We start from the raw sequence: 20,262 nt of genomic DNA on the forward strand, positions 1-20,262 counted from the left end.
GATACTCCTCAACTTTGTCATGATAGCATAAAAGCAACCAGAGGTAATACATAAATGAATGTGTGTGGTATGTACCAATAAAACTTTATTTATAGAAGCAGGCAGTGGGCCAGATTTGGCCCACAGGCCACAATTTGTGGAACCATGCAGCAGAGGCTAGTGGTCCAGACTGTGAACTCTGGGCTCCACTGCCACGACTGGAATTCAAACTCTGCCAGTTTGTAACTGTGTAACCTTCGACAAGTCACTTCCTCTGTGTGGCTTTTGGGCAAGTTAATTATGCCCACCTGCAAGTGTCCCTAATGATGGCACCTGTTTCCTAGGATGGTTCTGAGGATTAAATGTGTTAGTAAAAGTAAATAGCTTAGATTAGCTCCTGGCATATATTAAATACTCAGTGACATGTTAGCCATTATTATTATGTCTTTGAAAAACCACATACAACAGAATTTTGTTACAAATCCATTTTGGAACACTTTGGCAAGTACAGAAGGATATAAAGAAGAAAACAAAAATGACCCAAGATCCCACCTCCAAGAGAAAATCATGATATTTTTGTTGACTTCTTTCCATTCTTTCCTATGCATATATGGACATTGACATGCTATGTTTATAACATACATATTTTTCCTACAGAATTCAAATCATCATACGCACACACAATGTTTTATGTCCTGTGTTTACATGTAATGTGAACATTCTTGCCTTCTAATTTAAAGTCTTCAAAAGTATGTCTTAATAGTTGCATACCGTTTGATTGGATGCACGTAGCACCAGGTTTTTACTCCACCCCCCATGAGTGCACATTGAGGTTCTTCTTCAGTTATTTATTCTCCCCCCCGTACAGGGACACTATGACCACCTCTGCTCTGCCTTTCTGTTCCTTTGCCCTGTGTCCCTCCTGCCTCCTCCGTCTTCACCCAGGTTTGCTTTGGCCTGATGCTCCCTGCAGTTTCCCCAGGCCTGTAGGGAAACAGTGTCTTATGCAGCTCAGCTTGACGGATGACCATGTTGTTCCAGGAGGTGCCCAAGGGTCAGTGTGAGGAGGACATGGTGGGTCGGCCCCTGCCCCACCTGGCCGCGGCCATGCAAGCGTCTGGGGAGGCCGTGTACTGTGACGACATCCCTCGCTACGAGAATGAGCTGTCCCTCCGGTTGGTCACCAGCACCCGGGCCCACGCCAAGATCAAGTGAGTGGAGTAAATATCCTGAGGGAGGAGGGTGCTGGGAGGCTCCTTCAGGGCCTTCCAGTCTAGAGAGGGACTGGGAACTCACCTGAAAACCAGCCCGGAGAGGAGCGGGAGAGGTTAGGGACTCAGTGGTGCCTGGCAGGGTGAGGGGATGCTGTTGGAGGCATAGTCAGGGGCCAGAACAGGAGAGCCTCGGAATGCTGAACCGGGACATTGCACTTGAGCCAAAAAGCAGTGAGGAGCTTTTAACAGGAGCAGGTCAGCTCTGCACTTTGATATTGGGCTAAACTTCAATGCAGTATTTCAGGAGAACTGGAGTCAGCACTAAGGGGAAGAGCGTGGCCTTAGAGTCAGACTGACCCGGGATTGAGTCTCTGTTCCAGTGTTTACCAGCTGTGACCTTGGCCTGGGATGCCTAAGCTCGCAGTTTCTCTATTCATAGCCGGGTGTTTTCATGATGATCAGTGACAGAGTCTGCAAAGGACCTAGCAGAGAAGAGCCACCCGTGCCCGTCTGTTGAATTTGGAAAGCCCAAATGACAAGCATCGCTACCTCTATAATAATACTAATACCCAACACTCATGTGGCACTTAATATTTGCTGCGGCCTTTAAAGCATTTTACATACATTGGCACCTTTACTCCTCACAACAACCCTACAGGCAGGTCCTGTTATGATCCCCATGTTCCTGATGAGGAAGCTGAGGCACAAGGGCGGTAAGTTACATGCCCGAGGGCACAGAGTTGGTAAGCAGCCAAGAGGGAGTTTGAAGCCAGGCAGCATTAGCAGCCAAGCTTTGCTGCCTCTTGATGTTCAGGCCAGAGACTGCATTGATCTCCTGGTGGGCATCAGACACATATCCTGTTGAACAGAGCAGCTAGGAGAAACCCTCCCTTGGGCGCTGCCACTGCTTGGATTAGGGATCCCGTCTCCCCATCACTGGTTTTTCCCTCTGCCGCTCCTAGCTGCCTGGAGACAGGCTGCAGGAATGGTAACCTAGACACCGAGAAAACTTAACAGGTAAGTAAAGTCTTCCAGTTCTCTGAAAAAAACTGTTTCAGATGATGTGGTTGCCATCTCTAGGGTAAATTCGTCTGCTTTATCCTTGTCTTGAGCCCACACTGACCACACTGGCCACGATCCTCATTGCCTACGTTCTTTGCTCCATCTGAGCCTTGTGTGAATGGATGGAGGAGGGTGGGGGGCTCTGTAGTAACGGCAATGACCTGGGCTTTCCTGGCTGCGTGCACTTGGAAAGAAGCAAGGACCTGGCTTTGGCTCTTCATAACCTAACCTCAGTCCTAATCCCACCTATGTTGCTCTCTGGCTGGGTGACCTCGGAAAAGCTGCTCAATTTCCCTGAGCTTGAGTTGCCCCAAATGTAGAAGGAGGATAATGATGATGACGTTCTGGGCTCTGGTGAGGTTTGCCTGTTGGAAGTTGCTTGGCTCTTCAGAGTGGTTTCCATACCTTTCTGTGAGGTGCCTCTGCTCTATCTCCTCTTGGGGGCCCGGGCCAGAGTGAGCAGAACATAGTTGAGACTGTTATTAGTGAAACAGTCTCCAGGTGTTCTCCCTCTCGGGCCTGATGATGGCTGGGCTGCCCTGCTCTTCTGGGATAGCTTCATGAAGGTGGGGAGACAAATTTGGCTATGTGACGATGTTCAGGGACATTCGATCAGTGGTGCAGCAAGGGCCCAAAAGTGCTGATTCTGTGTGGGTATTAGCTGTGATGTGGGTGTGAGCTGGAGCTCTCAAGAGTAAATGCTACTCACTGTGATGTGGTTCCATAGTAGAAGGTCCATGGGGGTGGGCCTGTCCTGTTCATTTTGTGTTCTCCGCAGCACTCAGCATGGTGGCCTTCACAGGGTACGTATTTCATGAGCATTTGCAGAATAGGATAGGGTAGCATAGCCTATCGAATGTAGGATAGGATAGAATATAGAATGCAGATAGGATAGCATAGACAAGGGATGGAGAAGGAAGGAATTTGAGTGGAGGAAAAATCAACATGAGGACAGTGGTATCCAGTTGGTGGTGGGTCTTCTGCTTCAGTTTCCCGCCTGGGCCCCTCACTGTGCTCATTCTTGCAGGTCCATAGATACTTCAGAAGCTCAGAAGGTGCCAGGGTTTGTCTGCTTTATCTCTGCTGATGATGTTCCCGGGAGTAATATAACTGGAATTGGTAATGATGAAATGGTGTTTGCAAAGGATAAGGTATGTGTTGGATTTTGTTTTTAGATATGAAGTTAGTGGAATGGGCACTTGAGTTTTAGTTTGTGCTCATTCCTCCAAATCCCTAATCTTAAAAAGATTACACATTGGTACATACTGTGGCCTTCATCGTGCAGGGCGATCAGTACAGGGATGGAATCGGTCTGGCGGCACTTTTAACTTTCACTTAGTGTTTACTTGTTTATTTCATTGTTGGCGGCTTGTCGCACATGTTAGGATGACTCCAGGCCAAACTGGTATTAAAACAAGACTGGTGATTATTTTTTAAACTGCCAGTTAGGTTCTTCAGGGGATAAATAACTCCTTTGTGAAAAGAAAATAAAAATATGGTAAACAAACTACCAGAATAAAAATCACAATACTGTCACTATGTGTATTGAAAATTCACTTATACGAAAATTCATCTATTGCTGTCAAGCATATATGGAGTTTTGACACACAGGCACACACACACATTTCGAAACTTTCAGGGTGGAAGTCACTTGACAATTTTAATACAGTTCAAATGCAAATTGGAGATGAGTTGGTGTTGCCTAAGGGCATATTCACTTTATTATTAATGTACAAGAGAAAGAGAGAATAAAAAACTACAACTATGAGACACAAGGACTCCATTTAACAAGAGAACAAATTGCTTTTGAAAATTTCGAGAACCTCTAAGACTACTGCTAACATGATGGTTAGTGAGAATTAGCTGGGATAAACCACCACAGCCCAATCAATTAAGTTAACAACTCAACTGGGTCCTCAAGAGATAACTATCAGAGACTATAGCTTTCCACTGTCAGAAACCTCATATTGCAAAGCGATGAGTTGGACAATTTTTTTTTGGTTCATGTTTGGGGATTTTTGGAAGAAAAATGCCTCTGAAGGAATGGAATCATTAAGTGGTGAGAAAATGACAATCATTGTTCTGAAAATCTAACAAAAAACTGGTTTATTTATCAAGTCTGAGAACCAGAATGTGGGAAGTACTGCTTCTGGGCATCTAGATGAAGTGTAAGACATGATTGCTGCCTTTGAGAAACTTTTGGTGTAAATCTGGAAACAGAAATTCAAAGGGAGAGGGGTGCTAGAAAGAATATGAACCGGAAGCCAGGGCCTGAGATTTAGTCATGGTCTATTAATGAGCCAAGGCAAGACCATGATCTTGCCTTCTGGGTCTGCGTCTCTTCACCTGAAGAACAAGGATGTTGGAGTGCATCTGAGTCAATAAATAGACTTCATGCTTCCATACAGTCCATTCTGCTCACGGCGACATGACTAATCAATCACCACTTTCTATCCTGGGCAACTTCTCAACAAGCTGCCAGCGGTAAATCATGAAATTGGTCCCTGAGATAAATCGAGTTTGCCATCTTGATACTCGTGATCTCCAAGTCCTAGTCCAGTTCCACTACTTCTAAATCCTCAATGAAGAAGCACATAATCCCAAACAGTAGGACAAAGACATGCCAAGATCCCAGAGGCATTCCTGGATGTCCCTTAAGGAAACTGTGGGGGCAAGGACTTCCTTTTGGGCAATCCAAAATCGTTTGCTTCATGAGGAGTGCATTATATGCTTTAACAGTTTGGCTCGGTTCCCAGGTGACTTGCATTGGGCACATCATTGGTGCTGTGGTCACTGACACCCGAGAACATGCCCAGAGAGCTGCTCAAGCAGTGAGAATCACCTATGAAGATCTTCCAGCCATTATCACAATAGAGGTAACTGAGAAAGGACTGCATGGGGAGGGGTGAGCCCCCTGTCCCTGGAGGCACCTTACTGGGATACTTTAGGGGGGTTCCAGCAGCAGGTGGGATTCGATTAGACAGGAAGAGGTAAACCCTTCAGCCCCAGGATTGTGTGGTCTTCAGAAAACTTCCCCATCATGATCCCAGACTCAGTCTGCCAGAGGCCAGACTAGGTCCCTCCTTCCAATGCCAGCTCCTGTTGGTTCCTTGAGGGACTCTACTTTTCCTCAAGATCCAAGCGTGTCCAACTATCTCTGAGGAAATGGAGGCACATGGCCCCTGGCTACATGCAAGCTTACTTGAAGCCTGTGTAAGACCCTTGTACAGATGCCTGTGTGAGAAGAGGGAGCCTCTCTTCCTCCTGGTGGGAAATAACCTTTCTTCTCCTGAAAGTCTGGTCACTGAATCGTCTTTGTGGTCCTCAGGATGCTATAGCAAAAGACTCCTTTTATGAGCCTGAGCTGAAGATAGAGAAAGGAAACCTCACGAAGGGGTTTTCGGAAGCAGACAACATTGTTTCAGGTACGGCCGTGCCATACAGTCCTGGGGTATGGGCTGGCCCTGGTTTATGAATTAAATTCAAGAGCTGGACCTTGAGTCCTGGAGCAGGGGAGTGAATTTTTAACAGAAGAGTCCTCCTGATGTTTGTAGCAAAATAGTGGACAGTTGGCAGGGAAAGACCCTCTCTCTTTTTTTAAATTTTTAAATGTTTATTTATTTTTGTGTGTGTGTGAGAGAGAGAGAGAGAGAGACAGAGCATAGGCTGGGGAGGGATAGAGAGAGAGGGAGACACAGATTTGGAAGCAGGCTCCAGGCTCTGAGCTGTCTGCACAAAGCCCTACAAAGGGCTCAGACTCACCAACCAGGATCATGACCTGAGCCGAAGTCGAACGCTTCATTGACTGAGCCACCCAGGTGCCCCTAGACCCTCTGCCATCTTAATGTCCACCTCCTGTCTCCAGGTTACATATGTGTATGTGGTTCTGGGTAGCTGGGAGTGTGTCAAATTTAGAAGGCTGTCCGGGGAATTAGTGGCTACAGGTCCTGGCCCTCCCTGTGGGCCTGCGGGGCACCCGTCTGCTGGTGACATCCCTTTGGGTATTGTTTCCTACATTGCCCATAGTGTATTCCTAAGCCACTGGTGAGTCAACTCTGCAACTGGCCTAATAGCTTCCGTTCCAGAAGATGCTCTCATTTTTAGCTTTTCAGTCACATCTGTTAATTCCTTCTTTACCATTCTCCAAATTTTACCAAAGAGTTTGAAGGTCTGCAGTGAAAGAAAGCTTCATGCCTGATGCATTTTGGTATCATTCTGGTTTCTTTGTTGGGGTGGGGGATTTGGCTCCCCCAGGTGGCTAAGGCTTTGAGACCCTTTTCACCCCTGCTGGGAACCTAGAGGTACCAGTGTGTGAGCAGCTGGTTGCTGCCCAGGGCCCTGGCGAAGTGCACTCTCCTTCAGCAAACTCTGGATCACCATGGGGGTCACATTGCCTCCCCAGGCGAGTTGTACATTGGTGGCCAAGAGCACTTCTACCTGGAGACTCACTGCACCATCGCTGTCCCCAAAGGCGAGGCAGGGGAGATGGAGCTCTTTGTGTCTACACAGAACACCACGAAGACCCAGGTACTGTCCTGTGGGTCAGCTCCAGGGCCTGGGCATGGCACTGGGGAGCTTCTGGCCGACTAGGAGTTGGTGATGTAGGACATGGGAAAAGGGAGATCTGGGCTGGTCCAGAAGGGGATCTGAGGGTAGTGGTCTTGGAGCCAGACCCTATCAACCAACAAGCTTGTGTCACTGAGTTGTGACATAACCTTTCTTGGTTTCCTCTTCCATATAATGGGCCTGGTAGGGTGTTGTAATGACTAGTTGTTTACTACTTGGATGGCATCTAATAAGAGTTGGTTTTTATTTTTCCAGTGAGATATGGTCTTGGTCAAATCATATCCGATCTCAGGCTGCTCATCTGTAAAACGTGGGTGATGGGTTTAGTGATCGCCACAGAGACCACTAAATTATCTGTGGCAGCTCAAATATGGTGGCTCCCCATTTCTCTATTGCTGGTAAGGCGACAGTACTGGCCAGCATTGTGGGCAGCTGGTCCTACCCCCACAACTCACCAGTTCTTGGCTGGATGAAATGAACTTTGGCTCTGAAAGTCTGCTGTGGCCAGCCGCTGACCCCCCTTGCTAGAAACAAGTGTCTGAATTCAGTCTGCAGTGACTAATGAGTGTTAGACTCCAGCACCTCGAGATCAAGGGCTGCCTGGGGAGGTGAGGGGGGATTCAGGAATCAAGGAATTTCAGAATTGACGGCACTAATTAGGCTTGCGGAGGGCGGGCGGCTCTAGGTCAGGGTGAGGTAAGTCCAGATGATGTGTTCAGTGCAAATAATTTTTCTTTTGTCCACAGAGCTTTGTTGCAAACATGTTGGGGGTTCCGGCAAACCGGATTTTGGTCCGGGTGAAGAGAATGGGAGGAGGCTTTGGAGGGAAAGAGACCCGGAGCACTGTGGTATCCACGGCAGTGGCTCTGGCTGCATACAAGTGAGTCCCCCTAGCCAGCTCAGAGAAGGAAATAAGGCTGCCTCTGCCAAGAAGGCTTTCTAGATTTTTCCCTTTTAGAAGCAGATTTCCCTTGCTTTGAATTTTCACAGCCTTCTGCTTTTAGAACTCTTGGGCATTGGGGTGAGGGTAACACCATCTGTTTCTTTGTGTTCGATGCATGGATCCATGTTTAGCTTCCCCTGCCTGCATGTGAGGGCCCTCAAGGCAAGGGCACACATCATATCCTTACATTCCCCATGTGTCCAGCAGCTTTATTTCTAGACAGTGAAGCAACCGAGCCCCAGTCTGCTTGTGCACCAGGTGGAAGAAGAAGTCTCCCATGCTTCCTCCCTGAGACCCAAAGACTGGGCTGTTGCAGAAGCTCCCAGGGTTCTAACCTTCTGATGCCTCCCTTAGGACGGGCCGCCCCGTGCGCTGCATGCTGGATCGTGACGAGGACATGCTGATAACTGGTGGCAGACATCCCTTCTTGGCCAGATACAAGGTTCTAGTTGTCGGGAGCTATGTCGGGGCGGAAGGGGAATGCCATCTCACTGGGAAACCTGGAGGTGAAGATCCAGGGATCCTGGGATGTACTCTTACATTTTTCACGAATACCTGTAGAAGTTCAAAGAAGAAATAGCAATGAGAAAAATTTTAATCTGCCAACAGCCACATAGAAGGGCGAAGCTGGCCGGCCACTTCCCTAGTGAGGTCACAGCATGGTGTTTACACCTTTTGTGAATTTTCTCTGCCCCATACCTAGAGTTTCTCCTCTCAGGGTCGGAAGCATGAGTTTTCAGCAGCCCTGGGATAAATCCCTCCTGCAGAATGACCTAATGTGTTCATAGCCAGATGTAAAGATCAGAATGATTACTTTGTAATTTACAGTAAGAAATAAAGCTTCCAGGTTGTTAGGGTAGGCACCTGCTCCACCAGACCAGGGGTGGGGTCCCTTTGCTGAGTCTCTGTGGATGACCAGCATCCTGTCCCTCTAAACACTAGTACAACCTGACAGATCCCAGTCTGGGAGCCCTTTCTCTCCATTAGGTGGCTTTGAACATCCCCCTCTGACCTCTTCTCGTTTTGTTTCATGATTGAACTCCCCCGAAGGGATTATATTTCCCTTCTTCCCAAATTCTTGCAGACCTGAAGAAAGTCCCAGGTCCTTACTTATGAAACGGCCTATAAAATTTGTTCTGATGGCTACCTGAGGTCAGGGATGTGAAAGCATATTCCTGCTTGTTGTGCACATTCCTGTTTGTTGTGCACATTCCTGGTTGCTGTGGCTTGCTGGCCAAAATGTGTGAGGTGTATCTCCAGTATCTCTCTGTTTCTCTTCCCGGCTCTCCCTTCTCTGCCTCCTCACTCCCTCTCGTAAAATCAGAGCCAGTGTAGGTAGAAGGAAGGGGGAGCGTAGGGAGAGGGTGTGTCCAGGGTTGAGGACCCATGGAGCATCACTGGAGAGATGTCAGGTCCTCTCTGCTTCACCTGTTAGCTCCGGTGACCTTATTTTCATGGTATGATGTCTTGTTCTTTCTGCTTCCTCCGGGTAGCATGAGTGGGAGGGGATGACTCAGGTTAGGCAGAGGAAAGGGACTATCGAGAACTCTCTCCTTTTCATCAGGTTGGCTTCATGAAGACTGGGAGGGTTGTGGCTCTGAAGGTGGAGCATTACAGCAATGCGGGGAACACCCTGGATCTCTCCCAGAGTGTAAGTAGGGTGCACCCATGCCTCTGGGTGGGGGGTGATGGGAGGTCACGGGCAGGCCCCACAGCCCCACAGGCATAGGCCTCCTCACTTCCTGCCTGGGATTATTGCAGTAGCCTCCCCGTTGGTCCCCATCTTGAGGCTCTCCACCCCTGGTTAAGCTCTAAAGCACAGAGATAATCCTATTACTTTTCTGATTGGAAATTCTTCCTTTGGGGTGCTGGGGTAGCTCAGTCAGTTAAGCATCATCGGATTTCAGCTCAGGTCATGATCTCACGGTCTGAGATTGAGTCCTGCATCAAAAAAAAAAAAAAAAAAAAATCATAGTAATAATAAAAAGAAAAGGAAATCCTTCCTTATTTTTCAGATATTTTGCCAAGCCAGCCAAGTCAGTTACAAAACTTTATGCAGAGTATGGTGACATTGTATGTATGTGTCTGTAAGATGAATATACCTCTATTATAGATATAATGATGTGCCTGGAAAATTCCAAAAGAACATATACTAAACAGTGATTGGATGGGTTGAAGGGAGGGGCACTCACTGTCATTTTCTTCGTAACATATTTTTGTGATGTTTGAATTTTAAGTAATGAATTTCTTCTTTTTTTTGGTAACAGTTTCACTGAAATATGCAATTTAAGGGTTTTTAGTAAATTTTAAGAATTATGTAACCATTATCATACTGTAGTTTTCGAACACTTCCATCACCTGAACGTGATCTCTTTCTATCACTCCCGTTCTCACCCCCTACCCAGCCCAGACATCCACCAATCTACTTTCTGTCTTTATAGATTCTCCCCTTGTAGTCCATTCATATAAACAGACTCATACACTGTGTAATCTTTTGTGTTCGGCTTTTTTTCTCAGGATTGATTATTTATTTATAGTTTTATTTATTTAAGTGATCTCTGCACCCAACATGGGGCTCAAACTCACAAGCCCGGGATCAAGAGTTGCACGCTTCTCTGACTGAGCCAGCCAGGTGCCCCTCAGGATAATGTTTTAAGATTCCTTAGTCCTTCATTCTTTTCTCTTGATAATATTTCATTATATGGATAGGCCATTTTTTGTTTTCTACTCACCACTTAAAATACTTTTGAGTTGTTCCCTGTTTTCAGCTTTTACGGGTAAGGCTACTTTGAACATTCTCATACTAGTCTTGTGTAGACATGAAATTTTGTTAATCTGTGTTAATTTTGTGTTAATTTTATTAATTTTGAAATTACCAGTTACCTTTGTGGTACTACTTTTTATAACTATTTTAAATCCGAATTTTATAACCATACTAGGTACAAACGCGTAGATTTTTCTTATAAAAGTCAGTCAGACATTTCAGGGCAAACAGAAGTTCCTGTTAGCCCCCACTCCCCATGCCACTCCTCTTTGCTAGGGGCTAACTGGTTCCATTATAAAACTTCACACTTCAGATGCAGTGTAAAAACTGCTCAAAAAAAGCAACACATTTAGTCTTCTCACCATTTGCAACCTGGGCCTCTTGGTGTTTTGGAAAAATCAGGTTGAAAAAGATACAGTGCTTGTCCCCAAAGATCTTAGAAGCTTTTAAATCCAATCCAGCGAACATTTATTGAGCGCCTAGGGTGGCAACATAAAGAATAGATGGCATTGTTTCTGCCCCAGGAAGTTCACAGTACGGTGGGGGAGACAGATAACAAAAGACAAAATGAGGTGTGCCTGGGTGGCACAGTCGGTTAAGCGTCCGACTTCGGCTCAGGTCATGATCTCGCAGTTTGTGGGTTCGAGCCCCGCATCAGGTTCTGTGCTGACAGCTCAGAGCCTGGAGCCTGTTTCATATTCTGTGTCTCCCTCCCTCTCTCTGACCCACCCCTGTTCATGTTCTGTCTCTCTCTGTCTCAAAAATCAATAAACGTTAAAAAAAAATTTAAAAAAAAGACAAAATGAAATAGAAGTACGAGTTAGAGTGCTAAGGGAAAGCAAAAACGGAATTAATTGAGACATACTCAAAACATCTAGGATGACTAAGACTAAAATAATCAAGGGCACAAAAAACAGCCTGTGAGAGAGAGAGAATATACATGGGGAAGTAAACCAAACCCAAAATGAAACGAACAAATAAAAGCTGCCATTGATCTCATCAGGAAGATGAGTTATTACACCTTCAAGAAAGAATAGGAGGCCATAAACAAGAAGCATTTGGAGAATAAAAACTAACTCTGGTGAGATAAAACTCTGAAAGCAAAAGGGTTGAAAGACACTTCAGCAAATCTCTCCAAACCAAAGAAAAAAAATACAGAAAAATTGGAAAGAAAATACAACGAAATTCGAGGACTAGTCCAGGAGACCCAAACGATAGAAATTTCAGAGAGAAAGAATGGAAACAAGAGAGAGGAGGCAACTATCAAGAAGTAACTCAAGAAATCTCCCCAAACTATGGAACTAGAGAGTGTTATGCTAAGTGAAATGAGCCATACAGACAAAGACAGATACCATATGGTTTCACTCTTATGTGGATCCTGAGAAACTTAACAGAAACCCATGGGGGAGGGGAAGGAAAAAAAAAAAAAGAGGTTAGAGTGGAAGAGAGCCAAAGCATAAGAGACTCTTAAAAACTGAGAACAAACTGAGGATTGATGGAGGGTGGGAGGGAATGGAGGGTGGGAGGGAAGGGAGGGTGGGTGATGGGTATTGAGGAGGGCACCTTTTGGGATGAGCACTGGGTGTTGTATGGAAACCAATTTGACAATAAACTTCATATATTGAAAAAAAAGAAATCTCCCCAAACTAATGGGCATACAGTTTAAGATTAAAAGAGCCCATCCAGTAACAAGCACAATGAAGGAAAATAGAACTATGCTAAGTTATATCACTGTGACTTGGAGAAACCCGGAGATAAAGATTTTACAACTTGCAGGGAGGAGAAAAACACAACTATTTCCAAGAACTGGAAAGACATCGATTGGATTTGTCAATACTGGAGAGCTCGAATGCACTACCAAAATGCCTTCAGAATGTTGAGGGAAACTGGAAAACCTAATTCCAACCAAGAATCCTATATATATCCAAATCATTAGTTAAGGGTAAGAGGAGAAGAAAGACATTTCAGACATGCAAGTTTCAAAAATGTACCCCATGAAGTATTTGACTCTTTAAACTACTTGCCATACAAATTCAATGGGAAAAGAAACTGCTTTAAAAAGAATTCAAGGGTGCCTGGGTGGCTCAGTCGGTTAAGCGCCCGACTTTGGCTCAGGACATGATCTCGTGGTCCGTGAGTTTGAGCCCTGCATCAGGCTCTGTGCTGACAGCTCTGAGCCTGGAGCCTGCTTCAGATTCTGTCTCCCTCTCTCTTCCCCTCCCCCACTTGTGCTCTCTCTATCATTCAAGAAAATAAATAAACATTAAAAAAATTAAAAATAATTCATAAAATCACCTCCTTTTCTTTTCTTTTCTTTTCTTTTCTTTTCTTTTCTTTTCTTTTCTTTTCTTCTTATCTTCCTTTTTTTATAGAGGCAACTGACCAGTCCTAACTGGGGAGTCTGGGAAGGGCTTCCTCAGGGAGGAACTGAATGAGGATGTTAGTAGATGGGAAAGGTGCAGGGGAGGGCGGGCATGTCAGGTGAGAGTAACATGTAGTCAGAAGAGAGGAAAAAATATATTGGGGAAAAGTCATAAAGAGTCTTGAGTTCCATGCTGAAAGATGTATGAACTTTACTCCGAAGAGATTAAGTGCCATTTTTAAGCAAGAGGTTGACACGAAATGACCTTATGTTGTAGTTTGAGGCAGAGATTAGAGGAGGGAGAGACACAGAGGCCAGGAGCCCAGTAAGGAGTCTGTTGCAGTACCAGAGAAGAAATAATTTGGGCCTGAGGAGGAGCAGTGACCAGTGGGGCTGGAAAGGCAAGGATGGGTGTAGCCCTCAACATCCCTTTCTTGAGGAGCCAATGAAATCGGTGCACTGCTGTCTCCCATTTTGGTTTCCTCTGCTGCAGATAATGGAACGAGCTCTCTTCCACATGGACAACTGTTATAACATCCCCAACATCCGGGGCACTGGGCGGATGTGCAAGACCAACCTGCCCTCCAACACGGCTTTCAGGGGCTTTGGGGGGCCCCAGGGAATGTTCATTGCTGAGCATTGGATGAGTGAAGTCGCAGTGACCTGTGGGTTGCCGGCAGAGGAGGTAAGCTGGGAATTTGGTGGCACAGGTTAACCTACTTTGAGGGGACATTGGCTTTGTGTCTTGGGCATCTCCCACGGGGGCAGAGGAGAGGGGTTGGATCCTTAACTTTAGGTTGTATCCGTTCATCTCTTGCCACCAACAAGGCCTCAGTGTCTCTCTCCTTGCAAAGGTGCGAAGGAAAAACATGTATAAGGAAGGGGACCTGACCCACTTCAACCAGAAGCTTGAGGGGTTCACCTTGCCCAGGTGCTGGGAGGAATGCCTAGCAAGCTCTCAGTATCATGCCCGGAAGAGGGAGGTTGACAAGTTCAACGAGTAAGCACCGGGAGGGGAGGAGTCTGATATTCTGGCATTCTCTCGGGTTTCATATTCTACAGCACATTTGCGATACTCAGAATACCAAGCTAGTAAGGTGCTTGAGGTGCTGAGTTTGCTGACCCACTCCCAGCCATCTCTTTAAGATACTCAAATGATTTGTTCAGCCTGGGGGCAGATGGGCATATACAGCCTGCACTCAGTATCATAGCCTATCGATACGGTTCACCTTTACACTCATCTGCTGTTGGAGCACACCACCCGAGGACTAAGAACACCACAGTGATGCAGCGGCCTCTAGCATGAATCTATCACTGTGACCTTAGAGTCACTCCATTTTCTTAGGCCCCAGTTTCAACATCTGTAAAATGGGGGTAATTACACCGGCCCTCTTTCCTCACTAAGTTATCCAGAAAACCAAACAGAAAGCACAGAGAAGGTGTTACCACTATCATCAGTGAGTGTCATAAGTGACTGTCTTCCCTGGTACAGTCACAGCACCCTGACTCTGTTTGAGCTCCACTCTGGGAGGGTTTTGATACTTTCAAGTGCAGACCCTCAGGGATGGGTCCTCCTTCAGCGCAGCTGAAGAACACAATCCCACCCCTTTTTCATTTGGTTTGCCCAACTGGGGCACAACTCAGTTATGATTAGTACCATGTGGGCAGCTCCAAGGATGCCTTGTTCCAACTTTACAAAGATGTTGACTGAAACTACATCTAAGCTGACACAACCATGATAGAAAATGTTCTATGCGAATCTTCCTTTTTTTCTCCAGGGAGAATTGTTGGAAGAAGAGAGGGTTGTCCATAATTCCTACCAAGTTTGGAATAAGCTTCACTGTTCCTTTTCTGAATCAGGTAATTGCTTTGTATAATTTTGGGCCTCTCCCTGGGCTGGGGCCCCATTTCCCTCTCTGTCTGCACTATCACATGGGAAAGGCCATTGTGGCTGGTGCCAGATCAGAGTGGAGGGGCTCTCTGCTGTTTAAATGGACTTGAACTTGCATATCCCTATTTGTCCAGGATGTCACAGGTCAGTGAGGGCAGCATGGGACTCAGAGATCTGGGGTCAACTCTCAGGTCTCCTTCTTCCTGACTGAAGGGCTACAGACAGCTACTCTGCCTTTCTGATCCTATGGCTTCATCTGAGAATGAGCACAAAGACATGTGACCTCCTTCCCTCTGTGGAAGACACACAGAAAGAGAGAGAGTGGAAATTTTATGGGAACTGTTGAAGGGCTACATGATTAAATCACAAGATTCACGGTGCTTTAATTTGAGTCTGAGGCTTTAATCCAAACGCTGCTTCCAGTTTTCTTTCTCCTGGGCTCCAGAAATATTGGCCCCAAGCATCTGGCTGAGTTAGGATTGACCCAATTTTGTGTTTGGAATCCTTCTCTTCCTGTAGGCAGGAGCCCTGGTTCACGTGTATACAGATGGCTCTGTGTTGCTGACCCATGGAGGCACTGAGATGGGCCAAGGCCTTCACACCAAGATGGTCCAGGTGAGCAGCCTGCACATGGGGGGGGGGGGTGTCCTCTCCGGCATCATGGCGTCCACGTGAGGGAGGACGCTATGAGCAAGTGAGTGGCGGCACACCTTAGAAGCAGAAGCCGGCCTCAGCTGTGGTCGGTCCTGGCTCTGCTGCCCATTTACGTGTGACCTCGGGCAAGTCTTCTCCCATCTCGGCCTCTGTGTCTTCCTCTGTGCAAAGCGGTTGGCCGGGTGACCACTCAGGTCACTTCCGTTACCCACATTCTAGGGCCGTGGGGTTGTGTTGGTTTACAAGTTGCTCGGGAGCTTCTTGGGAGTAATCTGAAACTGGCCCCTGTACTCAGAGGGCAGAGGCAGACAGAAAAAAGAGGCCCAGGTTGGCAGGTCACAGTTTTAAGATGCAAAGGGAACTTACCTGAGAGGCTTGCCTTGGGTGGCAGCAAGACAAATGGATCCCTACCCCCGCCCACCAAATCTTAAAAGTTTGTAGGGAGAGAGACCTCAACTGGGTTTATCCAAGTTACTGTGCAGGTGTTCTCAATCCCACGTCATCATCTCGAGGCTGTATCCTAGAAGCAGCCCCTGGGAGCCAGAAAGGCAAGCAGAACCCACATTCCAAGGACAGGGGAAGTGGTGAGGAGCCTCTGATCCTTTGAGTCCGGCTCATGGGTCAACTGGTGGTCACATTTAAAACAAATAAAAGGTTATTTATTTATTTTGAGAGAGATAGAGCATGAGCAGGGGAGGGACAAAGAGAAAGGGAGAGAGAGTTCTGCACTGTCAGTGTGCAGAGCCTAACTCGGAGCTTGAACTCATGAACTGTGAGATCATGACCTGCGCTGAAACCAGGAGTCAGAAGCTTAACCAACTGAGCCCCGGGGAGCCCCCTGGTTGGTCACATATTTTTGGTGACCTTCCCTAACACTGTGTAAGAGGCTGTGTTGTGTGTATAAAGGCTTCTCCCACACAGAGGAGCTAGGACATTGGAACTGGAGTAGAGTTGGAACACCTGCTTAGCTCATGGACTGGCCAGAGTGGATTTTTTAAAAAGCCAAGCTTAGCTTTAAAAAGCACTGCTAGTCACCATTAGGTTTATGAATTTTTTTATGCAACAAAATCACTCCATAATGTTCTGCTTCCAACTGAGACAGATATAAGAACATCCCAGTCTCAATAGGCTTATAGCTTATAAAATTATTTTATTGCCTGTAATGGTGAACCTGAAACGGTCTTGGGGAGAAGGCAACCAAGCCCCATGCCAAGCCTTCCCTGAGAAAGTGATGTTGTCTCCTTTTCTCAGGTGGCCAGCAGAACACTGAAAATCCCCACCTCTAAGATTTACATCAGCGAGACAAGCACAAACACCGTGCCTAACACTTCTCCCACAGCTGCCTCTGTCAGCACTGACCTCAACGGACAGGCCGTCTATGTAAGGAGCCTGGGGAGCCAGCAGAGCTGAGGGCCAGTCAAGGGCTTTGGGCCCAGAGAGCTCACTGGGGTGGAAGCTGGAATGGTCCTTATAGGCTCTTTGGCTGTGGCCATGCCTTTGGCTGTCTTATCCAAGAGAATGCTGTTCCTCCCAACACCATGTTGAAAGAGAGACCTAAAAGCCACAATCACTTCTGTCAAAGTCAAGAAGGATGAGTGTAGTATGGGGAGGAGACTTGGAGAGTCCCAGGGGACGTTCTGGAAAGACATACTCCCTAGTGTTAGAACTGGCCACAAGACCATGGACTGAAATTGGAATTTGATTTTGCAGCTGGCCGGGTCCCACCAACTTACTTCTCTTTCCACATAGGGGTTGTAATTAACAGAGGAATTTGATGGGAGAAGTCAGTTCCTTTGCGTTCCCTCAAATATTTCATCTTCTGTAGCCTAAGAACCGGGTGTTCTCCCAGCAAGGGCCAATGCCAGTGCCTGTGGCAGGGTCCTGGAGTGGAAGCCACCCAGTCATTCTTAAGACGGTGGCAAGACTCTTTGAGTGGCACCTTGGGCACAGCATTACTTGGAGGTAGCCTTGCTGAGGCCCTTGGGGTTTGGCCGGGGCCAGGAAATACGGAAGACTGATATGTCTGGTGTGTGGGCATGTGTTCTTAGGAAGCTTGTCAGACCATTCTGAAAAGGCTGGAACCCTTCAAGAAAAAGAATCCCAGTGGCTCCTGGGAAGACTGGGTAAGTCTGAGCTGATCCAACGTGCTTTTGAAGAGGAGAGAAATTAAAGGCAGGTTCTCTGTCCCTGCCGCAGCAGGAATAGGTCACGATCTAGGCCCAGAGGCAGAGAAGCTGAGTGGTCCGTAGGGTTTCACAGCACAGGTAAATGTTCCACCTTGCTGGGCCCCTTTCTCCATGGTTTTCATAGTGGAGGGAAGGCACTGGAGGAAAACTTCTGAGCCAGGATCTTGACAACCCCATGGCGACTGGGGCTTTGGCTGCCCTGAGCCTGAGAAGGTAGGGCGACCGCTGAAGGTGCCTGACTCGGGCCTGGTTCCGTACCCCGCTTGTCCTGAGGCTTGAGGAGTCTGGTTTTCCTCAAACCTGCTCTCTGAGGGCTGCTTCGCAGCACTTCCCCTTCCTCAGCTCTGGAGTCTGGGTCCACTGAGGCTCCATCTGTGAAGGAGTGGGGAAAAAGACATTTCCCAAGAGTTTATATCCTTCCTGTGGTTTTACAAGTGGCAGGCAAGCCACTCTTCTGATCACAAGAATGAGCCCAGTTCTCTGGTTTCTGGTTTGGTGCCTGTGTGTCGGGAACCCTCAGAGGGAAGCGTTAAGGAAGTCTCTCTCTGGGGGCAGGCGGGGGGCTTCATCTCTTCCAACAAGCAGACATCTCAGTGGCAGCCCTGCTTTACCATCTCCCAGAGTAGAGTTGGGGTGGGAAAGTGAGCACGGTGGGAACATAGAAAATGAGCCCACACCTGACCCACCTCAGATTGTACTAGTCTCCCTCCATAGACTCAAAGAAAATAAGCTATTTTTCTCAGACCCACTCACCTTACTGTGCCGCACGTGACCTCTACTTCCCTTCCTACACTCACAGATACCGCACACATAAATACCCCATGAATGTAGGTTGACTTTGGTAGTTTGGATTTTTAGCATGGAGACCCGGAGAGGCAAACTTGAGCTGGTCGTTGAGGGGAGAAAAGGATCAGGACAAGTACAATGCAGGAACCACACGAATGGAGGTGCAGAGGTGTGGGGACAAGGAAGGACTAAAATACATGAGTTTGGCTGGCATGGCGATGACGCGTGGGCAACATAAAGCCAGAGAGAGGATTGGGGTCCTTAATGTGAAGCATTTGCTCTATGGACAAAGGGGAGTCAGGCAAAGTTGTAGAGTAGGGGAGTGATGTAGGCAGTATGGTATGTTAAGATGCTCACTGTGATTGGGTTGGGCTACCTGGCAGCGTGGGGAGGCTACGTGATGGGGGAAGACCAGTTAAGAGGCTACTGTAGCTCCCCAGGCTTCCAATGGTGGGGACCTAGTGCAGGTGAGAGCACAGTGCGGTCACCCAGTGCAGTGAGAATGTGAGGCAGGGTGTGGAAGCAAGGACCACCGGTACAAATAGTTGGTCAGCTTCCGGAGGAGGAGGGGAAGCTCATGAAATCTTAGTGCTGGGTCAGGGATTCTGGCACCCATGCTAAGCCCTTCCTGTTGTCTCTTTCCTCTCCTCAGGTCACAGCTGCCTACCTGGACGCAGTGAGCTTGTCTGCTACCGGGTTTTATAAGTAAGGACAGTGCTGCTGTCACCCACCTCACAAACTGTGGACATCCTAGCCTCTGAAGTCCCCTCCCGCACCAAATGCTCTCAGCCTTTGGTCAGGAGAGAGCAGTCCCACCGAGACGCTTCAGTGGACTTGTGTCAATTTCAATTGAAAGATGCTCTGAAATACCTGGCATTGCCAACCTATGTGCCAACGAGGCAAAAGCATGAGCTGCCATTAAGAGAAGACCTGTGTTCTAGTTCTGGTCTTAAAGTGTACCATTCCATTTGGAGAAATGAGGGATTCTCTCTGAGCCCTTTTCCTCATTTACGACGTGGTGGGACCATCCTCCCTTGGCATTCCCCTAGACCCAGGGCTGTCTGCTGTGTGGAGTTACCCTTGTGTGTTAGTTACTCTGCTGTGTGCGTTGGCTTTCTTTACGGAGGCTTTCCTGGGACAGAAAGAGAGGAAGATTTAGAACACGTGGTCTCGTTCCAAAGCGCAGAGTTCAGGGAAACTTGACGTGGGACTTGGAAAAGAGCACATGCCGTCTGCTACTTTGAACTCCAGTAGCAGTAAGAAGAGCTAGAGACCCCGCCCAGCTGATGGAAAGCCTGGAAGAAGATGCGATCCAATTTGCTATCTCCCATAATGTTCTAGTTTTCTCTGGAGAATTTAATTAGGATCTTTTCTTTCACAGATCAGTGGGTTTGGAAAAATAGTTCAGTATGCATTTTAGGCAAAGTCACGTTTTGCCAGTGCTCCTTGGGTTATGTGACATTTGACCTGCACAGGCAGAGATTAGAGCAGATGTTCTCGGACGTGTTCGTTCCGTTGTCAGAGTTGGTAAGACTGGGTAGGATACAGGAACACCCAGGTGAAGATGATGACCTCAGAGGTCAAAGGAGGTGGTGGGTTCTCCTGGGAGAAGCCTTTTCCCTCAGCTCCGAGTTGGTTTTGTTTTCATGCAGATTCCGACCCCTTCAGCTCACGTTATTTGTGTCATGCGTAGAAAAACAGAGAGGCACAGTACTGTGAACTCCAGGTGGGAGAATATGCACTCACACACGTGTGGCTCGTGTGAACTTGGAATTGTATAAGATACTCAGGATCAAAGAAGAATAATGTAGAAGAGAGCATCTGCTTTTATGAATAGCACTTTCCCCGAATCATT

At 47.2% G+C, this 20,262-nt stretch overlaps 1 protein-coding gene across 3 annotated transcripts in view; it reads left to right on the plus strand.

Annotated features, from left to right (window-relative positions):
* XDH (xanthine dehydrogenase) overlaps nt 1-20,262 on the plus strand; it is a 56,921-nt gene that overhangs the window by 30,401 nt on the left and 6,258 nt on the right. For all 3 annotated transcript variants that reach the window (XM_015064206.3, XM_015064207.3, XM_027033494.2), the window contains 15 exons: nt 1,021-1,190; nt 3,283-3,406; nt 5,012-5,131; nt 5,584-5,680; nt 6,658-6,782; nt 7,568-7,701; nt 8,119-8,206; nt 9,329-9,415; nt 13,384-13,575; nt 13,745-13,890; nt 14,669-14,750; nt 15,301-15,396; nt 16,687-16,815; nt 17,484-17,558; nt 19,060-19,112. In XM_015064206.3, coding sequence (XP_014919692.2) covers nt 1,021-1,190; nt 3,283-3,406; nt 5,012-5,131; nt 5,584-5,680; nt 6,658-6,782; nt 7,568-7,701; nt 8,119-8,206; nt 9,329-9,415; nt 13,384-13,575; nt 13,745-13,890; nt 14,669-14,750; nt 15,301-15,396; nt 16,687-16,815; nt 17,484-17,558; nt 19,060-19,112 — 1,718 coding nt within the window. The remainder of the gene's footprint in view (nt 1-1,020; nt 1,191-3,282; nt 3,407-5,011; nt 5,132-5,583; nt 5,681-6,657; nt 6,783-7,567; nt 7,702-8,118; nt 8,207-9,328; nt 9,416-13,383; nt 13,576-13,744; nt 13,891-14,668; nt 14,751-15,300; nt 15,397-16,686; nt 16,816-17,483; nt 17,559-19,059; nt 19,113-20,262) is intronic.

Source organism: Acinonyx jubatus, chromosome A3 (assembly GCF_027475565.1).
Source record: "Acinonyx jubatus isolate Ajub_Pintada_27869175 chromosome A3, VMU_Ajub_asm_v1.0, whole genome shotgun sequence".
NCBI classification, from domain to species: Eukaryota; Metazoa; Chordata; class Mammalia; order Carnivora; family Felidae; genus Acinonyx; species Acinonyx jubatus.